Genomic DNA, 9,845 nt, shown 5'->3' with positions numbered 1-9,845 from the left:
CACATACGGCCATAGATTCAAGAAATTTAGCCATCCCGTTCGATCTGGCCTATACAAGCTTGAAATCGGCGGATTAGTAGTCAGGTGGGTGACCACTGGCGAATCCCCGCTGTCGTATGTTTTTGAAAAACTTTTTCATTTTTATGATTTTTTGCTTAAACACGTGATACATCTTGGCATCCGGAAAGTAGTTTTTCCAGATCGTAGTATTATGCCCCACTATACCCAACCAGTGCTCACTATTCCCACATCACCGAATGCGGCCCACGGTTCCTAGTGCATCCGGACCGTTTTTGGACAGATGCAGCTGGATTCGTAACGAACGAGAGCAGTAAGCCTACAGCTACCAATACCACTACTGCTGCTAATACTACCTAGTACTCCAATTCCACTAGCTACCTCATGAATAGTCTCGTGTTGTACTCACTCGCCGTCACCAAACAGCATGTGCATAGTAATCATTTAGCTACAGCCATCAATAACCAGAAATCCAACTATTCGCACAACAGAACATTTGGTGGCAGAATTTTTCTTTAATACAGTCTACATGGATTTTTCGCTCTTCAACATCTACGTATAGATCTAACAATTCCTCGAACATCCAAAGGGAAACGGCAAGACTGCAGGAGACTTGTATCCCCCCTCAGCTACACTCCTCACTCCAAAAATCACATTATCCTTGTGAATGGTAGCAGAGGTAAGATTGTACCAGGTTACATTGCCAACATCAATGACATTCGTCCAATGCGCCTCGTTTGTCTCACGGTATAGGATTTCGTATCCTTGAACAGGCAGACCTTCAGGTGCAGTCCACCTGAACTGACTAAAGTTGTCAGACGAAGTGGTATTAATACCGACGTTTGTTGGTACACCGGGTGCGTTTGCAAGACTCCACATAGTGCTTGCGACAACCTTTGCGGCGCGAGTGTTGTACTCAAAGTCCAGCCACTCGACCAAGTCGCCGTACTGTTTGCCGTTGCGTACAGTGACATTCTGGTGCTGTTGAGTGTAGTCTTCGTTCGGCTGCACAAAGCGTACGCCTGTGTACCCGGCTTCGAGAAAAGGGCGATGGTCGCCTCCGCGACTGTATCGATCCAGACGATAAATGAGACGCACAGTCATTTCGGTCCAAGAATTGGAAGCGACTTCGTAAATATGTCGACCGAGGTTACGCGCCGGGCTATCGTTCTCACCGCCAATGCTAAGACGCGACCTAGTCCGTGTAGCATTCTCCGTCAAGGGCGTGCCTTCGCAAAAGAGACGAATATTGTAAGGATCGACAGTGCCATCCTCGGCTTTGGAGTTGCCTACCATGTCAAGGTTAATCATGCCGGCTACATTGACAGAAGCATTCTTGTAGGTCTGTGCCAGATTTTCCGCGCCGAGGAGGCCTTGCTCCTCGCCTGCAAAGGCAGTGAACACAATGGTCGACCTGGGCTTGTAGTGCGCAAAGATGCGGGCGAGCTCTAGGGAAACGGCAACCCCGGATGCATCGTCGACCGCACCTGGAGCATCTCCCTGGTAGTCGATCGGGTCGCTATTGCGGGAGTCGTAATGTCCACCAGTGACATATAACCGGTCTGGGTCCTCGCTTCCCTTTAGTGTCGCAACCACCGTGGTAATGTTGACTGGAAAGATGATTCGCTCATTGTCCCCAGGGTACTTGATGAAGCTATTCCAGTCGACAGTCATCCTCCCCTCACTTGCATCAGCTGCTTCTTGAAATCGTGCTGTCAGCCATGTCCTCGCTGCGCCTATGCCTCGGTTCGGATCAGTCTGACTCGACAGAGTATGGCGTGTGCCAAACGAAGCAAGCTTCCGAATGGTGGCTTCAATGTTGTCCCGGGATATCTGCGAGAGAATGTCCTGGAGCTCCTCGCCGGGCAACTGCTGCTCTAGCGGCTTTCCCACGACTGGCGCTGGCCATTGCTCGGTGCTGGGGAATTGATGAGGATGGCGGGGGTGGATTGGTGTGGAGACGGCGCCTTGGAAGAGGGTTACCGCATAAACGGCGAGAACCGAGGCCGACCACATGGTGAAGGACGGAAATTACACTGGCAAAGTCTACCAAGCCCATCCGTTCTCCATGTTGATTGATTTATATATCGTCAATGTCGCCATTCCACTCTCCACAAGAGCCATTCGCCTCCGGTATCGCCATTTTTTCACGTCACTGAACAAGATATCGCAATCGAAGAGACGCGTATTTAGCTTTGGCAGCGGGGGACGATGTAGATCTGTGTTGTATGGGGAAGCTCGTAATGCTACCAAGGCGCCAAATGGGGACCGGGGTTAACGTCGGCAATCGATTGTAGCCTTGCTGGAGTTTTTGCTTGGCAACGGCAGCCATCAGATACGGCTGTTTCCGTCAACTGCCGAAGAAGTACCATTGGAACTGACAACAGGTAGGCTCGAGCTTGCAAGACGGTTAGACATCGAGTCGTGCAGCAGAAAGATCTCGCCGATGGCTGTAGAGGCAATTTGATTATGTTCGGTAATAAGGACTGTTACTTGCATGCTTACTTGAAACCGTGCATAGAGTACATGTGTGTCTAGCATGAAGCGTGGCTCACACAAGGCTGGGTGATTGGATCTACAGTCTTCACACGCACACCAGGCCTGCGACTCTAACCAGAAGCAAATAGGAAGGTAGTGTCAGCCCTTGGCATGACGTCAGGCGCCTAACAGGTACACAACACACACACAACTCTACACAATTCTGCACAACCTTACGCTCCAAGCACTTGTCAAGTCAACATGTCGTTTACCCAGCGAGAGAATTCCTTGGTTTTATGATGTTACTTAACTGATACGAGGAAAGAACAAGATACAGCACAGCCCTCACAATTCACTCGCTATTTGATAATGGCCATGGCCGCGGCCCCCATACGCATGACTTGTTCCCATCTCGGCCCGACCAATGACACAGTAACCCAATTTCCACATTGCGCACCACTAGTTCACACTCACTCAATTGGTTTCCTATTTGTTTAGGCAGTGCCCTCCATAACCACGTGTGCGGTTCCTGGGGCTTGCTAACGCGAACAAGAAGGTCGGGCGTACAGCATCACTGGATCCTTAAGCAGATCCCAGAAGCAGGAACCCACAAGAAAGGCCCGGCGCGCCATCCTGCACATCAATATACACAACGGAGATCAGACGGACAACCACTGGTCAACGTGAAGTGTGCTCCTCTACCCATTGGACGCCGAGCCGGTTGTTGACCAGGGGGGCAGTGTGCATCAACGGACATGAACACTGGAATAGTAGTTCAAAAAGAGGAGTTAAGATTCGATGACAATGGATTTTGACGCATGTGGAAAGAGGCTGGGTAGTTGTAATCGATCGTATACGGCCACGATGGGGCACCTGCCATGGCAGACGAGTCAGCCACCAGGTACAAAAGGCGACATGTGGTAGCAGTTAATTTCGAATCACCGCAGCACATCAACTCTTCTTCTCAGCTACAAAATACATTTCATTCGCTTTTACTTTCTATTCTTATACCCAATATCATTCATCATGAAGACCTGCGCTCCCTCTCTCCTCGCTCTCGCGGCACTAGCCTCGACTACGCTCGCCGCTCCAACACCCGCCCAGGACTACAGCTTCCCCATTACCGACATCATTGACACCGGTCTCACTGTTGACGAGTACGCTGCAAAGCTCGTCAATGAGGGCGTCGAGGCTCGCGATCTTGCCAAGCGTCAATACAACAGTGACACCTACAACCAACTGACCGATGGTACCGCTTGCCGCCCAATCTCCCTTATCTGGGCCCGTGGTACCAGCTCCCCCGGAAACGTTGGTGCTGCCGGAACCGAAGGCCCCGTCTTCTTCAACGCCGTTGCCGCCCGTGTAGGAGGAACCGGCCAATTGGCTATCCAGGGTGTCAACTACGCCGCCAACGTTATCGGCTTCTTGGCCGGAGGTGATGCCGCGGGCGCTACTTCCATGTTCAACTTGATCAACCAGGTAAGTTTGCCATTATACTACTGATATATCATACCTCGTCACTCACACTTTCTTACAGACCGCATCCCGCTGCCCCAACACCAAGATTGTCGTCTCAGGCTACTCTCAGGGCGCCCAGCTCGTCCACACCGCTACCCAGCGTCTCACTGCCGCCCAGGCTGCACGCGTCTCCGCCGTTGTAACATTCGGTGATGCAGACCGCGACGAGTCGTTTGGCGTTCTTCCCGCCTCCAAGACTCTTATCATCTGCCACGAGGGCGACAACATCTGTGATAACGGTATCATTATCACTCCCCAGCACGGCAACTATGAGCAGGATGCTCCTCAGGCCGCTGATTTTGTTGCTGCTCGTGTTTTGTAAGCGGTTGAAAAGGGAGAAAATAGGGGAGATATGGGATGAGGAGATTTTCTTTATGGATTTATGAAAATTATGGGCGCAACGCTACCACATTTGTTGGTTTGTGTGCTGGGGAAAACCTTACTATTCGATGTTTATAGGTTTCAATTTATATTGAATCATTTTTTTTTTCATTTCTAAATCAATGCGTAAGATGATTGAGATATGTGACGGAAAACCTATGAATAGCGCAATTCACCTTGAAAGATGTTCTTTCGCCAAGAGCATCATTTATCCTACAGTATAGTCACTAAGTATTATATTTTCCAACTTCAACACATGGTATTCACTACCTTTGTTTCAATCTCGCATATAGTCACAAAGTATCACACTCGCATGGCTGATCGGAATAGGCAGTTGCAATCAACATGAATATGTGTTTGGGACCCTGCATATAGGACTAGACTAGTTGCAGCCAATAAGGAAAAGCTGCCCAAACACGTGTGTGTTAGTTGCTATAGGGAATGACTATCTGCCATAATATTTGAGTTGCGTTTTTTCCGTCATGGGATATAGATGTTAAGCACATCGAGCTGCAGTATTCGCAGTATAGATGATTTTCAAATATACCATAACCTGACGCTATAAATCTTGTCTAATTAGTATATTTAAGCAATAAACACATACAAGGGCTGATGGTCTATAGCAGGTATTGTCCAAACGCACGCATCCAGACTAACGCGAAAACAGTTCTCAGGGTATGACATAAGATGATAACAACCGATTCATCAATTCATATAAATACATCCCTCCCCGGCTTCAGGTACAAAGGGAATCCTTGTAATTAGATGTGAGTGTCGTGTCATAGTTTATTATCAGGGAATAAATGTAGTTAGTCAGACTTGAGCGGGTATTTATATTGTACTTTTTGGTCTATCGACATAAGTATGTAAAACACACACACTCTCTCTCTCCCTCCTTCCATTACTCACATTATGGCCTTCTGCTTCTTTGTTGTGCTAGTCCGGTTGCAAGATTGGGACATAGCCGGGGAGCAAACAAAAGCAATTGCTTCTTCACTAGTGCGACACCAATGATTCAAGAAGAGTATTGTAATTGGGTGCAAACGAGTAATGGCTACTATATACGATCGATGATTATATCAGTGGAGATGGTCCCGGAGTAAAAAGACCGAGTGAGGCGAATCAGGAACAGCCGGCCCTGTCGTATCAAATTTGTAAAGCTATTAGTTCCCAAGACATACAGGTTAGTAAAGGTACCGGGAGAGGAGTGGCAGTCTTCAGAAATCCACATTGAATCAGAACCGAAAAATACGAAGAAGACACCGTATACAGGTAAGGGAGAGGCCGCGTGGAGGATGAGCGTACTGCGTATGTAAGTATGTACGACGGACGGACGGGCACCAAGAATAAACCGGCGACGGAACGGTAGGGCCGATCCTCGGCACGGGATTCCATGCTCTCCACACAGGGCGGGCATGGCACGGAATGTAAGTACCCACGGTCCACCCAGTCAAGCAGACGTCTCTTCTTGAGGAGCCGTTTTGACCCCTTGCGTCTGTCCCGGGATGCTTTTGTCTCATGGAAGATGAGTCGGGCTCCCCCCCCCCCGGCTGTAGCGTCTAGCAAGGAAAGGGTGATGCAGCAGTTGTCCAGCGCAAAGCTTGGCGTGCATAGGACCATGAGCGGTTTGGCGCAGGCGTGCAGGACAGAAATGCAGTGTGCAGTGGAACACTGGGAGCTGGACCAGTCGTTCCTCGTGCATGCTTCGTCCCGCGGCATCCATGTCTCGAGGACTTGCTGCGGGCCCCGGAAAGACGGACGGGGACCTATGGGGAGGCTTTGTGCCCATGCGTGGTGAGAGAGACAACTCAGCTGCCGCTTTTTTTTCTTTCTTTCTTTGCTGGGAGATGAGAGAGATTGATTGCGGCAGGTTTATCGTGCCCTCTCTCTCTGATCCTTTTCTTCTCCTTGTTTGACAGCAACGAAGACGGGCGGTGATGGGCTTGCTCTGCCCTTGTTTTGTCGGTGGAGGCGACAGGCTGCCATCGCGAGCCGATGGAGGGACCTAGTGTCGTGTGCTAAGTTTTCCGGCGAGGCGAATGAGTGGGCCAGGCGTGGTCGAAGAACAAAAAACTGGAGATGGGTCGGTGTGTGTGGGTGAGGCGCATGGCCGCTTCAGGGTCTGGTCCCTGCTGCTCGATGGGTGGCATTCTGTTACGATGCAGAATGAAATGGCGACAACCAAACGTGCATGCGTTGGCGGTGAATGGGTGTGGGCGTGTGAGAGGAACGTGGTTGCATGCGGCTTATATGCCACCCAGCGCCCCTTTGCCTGTCGCCGACTTGACTGTGTCTTTGGTCTTCTGGACGTCGTGATCCTCGTGCTCGCCCTCCCTCTCCCCTCTCCCCTCTCCCCTCGCTCCCCCGTCTCGGTCTCGGACTCGTGGCTCGCTCTTCGCCCCTCCTGTCCCTTCCCCCTTACCGGTTGTGTGGTCGTCGTGTTCCGGCCCACGGCAGCACGTCGCCATTGCATCGCCGTGCCGCATTCTCGTCACAAACGCCGCACTTGGCCCTTACTATCCCGACCAAATTTCCCATCAGAAAAAGCCGGGGTGGTCGTCGTCTCCTTCTTGTGGCCCGCAGCGATCTGCAGCATAGCGTGTGGAGCAGCCATAAGACGCCGCAGCCCTTTGCTCGCTCTCTCTCTCGCCTTACTATAGAACGATCTGCACACACTGAAAGCCTCGCGTCCATTGAAATCCCGCCCAGATCCCCGTCTTCCAGATCCAGCACTCGCAAGCGCAAGGGCTGTCGGCCAAAAGTCAGCTGGGCAGCTGTCAGGTACCCGGGGCACACGCTTATCCACGAAGCGTCTGACACTAGTGGGAGAGCTAGACAGGCGCAGAAACGTGGGCAGGTAGAGAGGCAAAACAGCGGTCACGCCCGAGGTCAGCATACACACACTGCGCCCTCACTCACACACCAACAAGACCAGTCAGGCCAGCAGAGAAGCGGCGGCTGAACAGGTCACGCCTCAAGCAGCAGCAACAGCGACCAAGACGACGTCCATCTATCCACCCTCATCTCGCTCTTTCTCACCATCCCCCTCAACACACCCACTCACCCACCCACTCACCCACGGACTTCCCCCGGCGCGCACCCTGCCACCGTCCGCAACAACACTCACCCACGCCTTCACCTCGCCTCCCTTCCTCACTCTCACACTCACACGGCGAGAATACAATACACCCAGCCGCATAACCAACACACACCCCCACACCCATACACCACCCACACATCCACACCGCGAACATGCATCGCAAAAACCCCATCAGCGTGCTTGTCTACAACACGCTCTTCCCCACGCCCTCGCCCACAGACCCGCCCTCCTTCTCCGCCCACCTCTCCAAGAACCTCGTCGGTGAGGTCCGCATCGAAACTGCAAACTTCTACGGCTCGCTCGACACAATCGAGGCGCGCTACCCAGGTCTCAACTACGCCTTCCAACCGCACCGGAAACGCCTCGGCCGCTTCCCGCACCACAGGCGCCTGTTCGACGCCTTTGACAAACTCGGCTTGACAGAGGCAGAGATCCAGGGCTTCTGCCGGTGGGAAGGCACACTCTGGGCGCGCGAACGATATGAGCGCGACGAAGGCGTGCGAGTAGTCGATACAACGGGTGTGGAGATCGGCGCCTGGGTAGACCGGCGATCACATTATGCGCGGACAGGACCCGGCATTAACATAAAGACGGACATTGAGGTTGAAATCGAGCAACTCCAGCACCAGCGCAGCGATCACAATGCCCGAGCATCATCCTCAAATATCACCACCACTTCGTCGGCCCGGCCCCCCAGACAGCACGACACTGAAATGCCAGATTCACCCACGACAACCACGTCGTCCAACGGTGGCAACTCGGAAGACGAAAACGAGCACGATTCCTCTGCGTCGTCGTCGGAAGAAGACGAAGAACTCCCCCATCTCAACTCATCCATCGGCTTCTCGCTCAACGCTCGCCTCCTCCACGCCGCCGCCCTGCGCGAATCCAGCACAGCAGCCGGCTCCTCGCCTGCCGCAGCCCTCAGCAACATTCCCATGGACCCGGAGTGGGAGCAGTATCTCAAAGAGGCCTCTGAGCGCGGCGAGCTCAACATTGACGCTACCCGCGAGGCGCTACGGACCATGGCGGGCCAGATTGCCCAGCTCCACCAGAGCAGCGTCGAGGCCGAGGGCAGCGAAGCTATTACCCAGACGTTTCAGCCGCCTGCTGCGCCGCTGGCTTAGCATCGCCACGGTGGCTTCGACGGCGCGCTCGTCGATGCGCTGCTTCTTATGTTTTGTATGAATTGAGAGACAACTACCCCGAGAAAGAGAAGGGAAGAAAACTGTGTGGAGAAAGTAAGGGAAAGAGACGGTTTTGTTGTGACACACTACCAATCTCCTCCTCCTTGTTCCCCAACCAAACCCAACTGTTTTCAAAGCTGGACTAAGATGAGGGACCGGTTATTCTTGTCAGAGTCTGAACGATGTCGATGATTGCTTGTTTTTTTATTGTTATTCCCACCCCTTTTTTTGGTTTCACAAACTTACCTTTTTTCCTGGGGTTTTTTGTCACTCGCAACACGGAATCTCATGTGTTCACCACCTTTTGTGCCAGTAGAGTGCCCGCTTCCCCTCCTCTCCCCCTTTCCCCTCTCCTCCACAACTGGTTTCCTCCCCTTATTTCCCCCATGGTTTTCTTCTTCTTTTTAGTTGTTTTCTGCAACTTGCACACTGCATGGCGTTTTTCTTTCTCTCCTGTTTTGCTGTCCTTTGGTCTCTTTTTTTTCAACTTTTTGTTCACATCATCTTCCCTTGGGAGAAAGGGCAGGGCAGGGGCGTCTTTTGTAAAGCTGTGTTTTCTGTTACTTGTTTTTGGGTCTTTTTCTTCTTCTTCTCTTCTTCTCTCGGCAAAGGGAAGGCGATGCGGGAGGAGAGTAAGGGAAAGAATTGAGATGCATATGTGCATTTCGTGAGATATCCCACAACTTTTCACTGGAGCAGCTTTTTTTTCTTACTGTTCCTGTTCTTTGTTGTCCCCTTGCCGCAGGGGGGGTAATCATTTGGGAGTTTAACTCGTGTGTGTTTTTTTTGTCTAGTCTGTTTGTTTGTTTGCTTGCTCGTGCTTCAATATAGACTTTTGCTCGAATGCTCTGGATGAGCAACGGGCGGGGAAGGGGAAGGAAGGGGGGCAAATATAAGATGCTTGGGCACAGGCATGGCCACACAGTCATAATCAATTGGATTTCAATCCTTTCCAACCACAGTTGAAGCATGCTATCGTTATTTTCGTTATACTCTGTCGTCCTTCGTACTCTCTGAACATGATTTGAACATCTGTCGAGAGGCCAGTTCGACAGCATCTATTAAACTCATGTCTTGACCTATCCCTCTCATTCGCATGCAAACCATCGTGATTGCACATCTTGTACTTACGTTTCCTATGATGCAACACTCATTCAAGCTGC

The 9,845-nt window shown here is 51.6% G+C and overlaps 5 protein-coding genes across 5 annotated transcripts; 3 read left to right on the top strand and 2 right to left on the bottom strand.

Moving 5' to 3' along the window:
* Positions 1-277, top strand: COCVIDRAFT_112081 (hypothetical protein; the record flags this gene model as incomplete). Its single annotated transcript, XM_014696259.1, has 1 exon — positions 1-277. A coding segment is annotated over one exon (277 nt), but the record flags the coding sequence as incomplete, so codon positions are not given.
* Positions 278-582: 305 nt separating this feature from the next.
* On the bottom strand, positions 583-2,034 carry COCVIDRAFT_112110 (hypothetical protein; the record flags this gene model as incomplete). The annotated part of the gene is made up of 1 exon (XM_014696258.1): positions 583-2,034. One exon carries the CDS (start codon positions 2,032-2,034, stop codon positions 583-585), a length of 1,452 nt encoding a protein of 483 aa, XP_014551744.1.
* Positions 2,035-3,522: 1,488 nt separating this feature from the next.
* On the top strand, positions 3,523-4,336 carry COCVIDRAFT_112106 (carbohydrate esterase family 5 protein; the record flags this gene model as incomplete). The annotated part of the gene is made up of 2 exons (XM_014696257.1): positions 3,523-3,975; positions 4,034-4,336. 2 exons carry the CDS (start codon positions 3,523-3,525, stop codon positions 4,334-4,336), a joined length of 756 nt encoding a protein of 251 aa, XP_014551743.1.
* A 2,064-nt stretch (positions 4,337-6,400) lies between these two features.
* COCVIDRAFT_112151 (hypothetical protein) lies at positions 6,401-6,868 on the bottom strand (the record flags this gene model as incomplete). The annotated part of the gene is made up of 1 exon (XM_014696256.1): positions 6,401-6,868. One exon carries the CDS (start codon positions 6,866-6,868, stop codon positions 6,401-6,403), a length of 468 nt encoding a protein of 155 aa, XP_014551742.1.
* A 779-nt stretch (positions 6,869-7,647) lies between these two features.
* COCVIDRAFT_112155 (hypothetical protein) lies at positions 7,648-8,622 on the top strand (the record flags this gene model as incomplete). Its single annotated transcript, XM_014696255.1, has 1 exon — positions 7,648-8,622. One exon carries the CDS (start codon positions 7,648-7,650, stop codon positions 8,620-8,622), a length of 975 nt encoding a protein of 324 aa, XP_014551741.1.
* Positions 8,623-9,845: the final 1,223 nt, after the last annotated feature.

This window comes from Bipolaris victoriae (genome assembly GCF_000527765.1).
Source record: "Bipolaris victoriae FI3 unplaced genomic scaffold scaffold_129, whole genome shotgun sequence".
In the NCBI taxonomy this organism is placed as follows: domain Eukaryota; kingdom Fungi; phylum Ascomycota; class Dothideomycetes; order Pleosporales; family Pleosporaceae; genus Bipolaris; species Bipolaris victoriae.
Note: the sequence above shows the minus strand (reverse complement) of the source record. Positions and strands in the feature narration are given on the sequence as shown.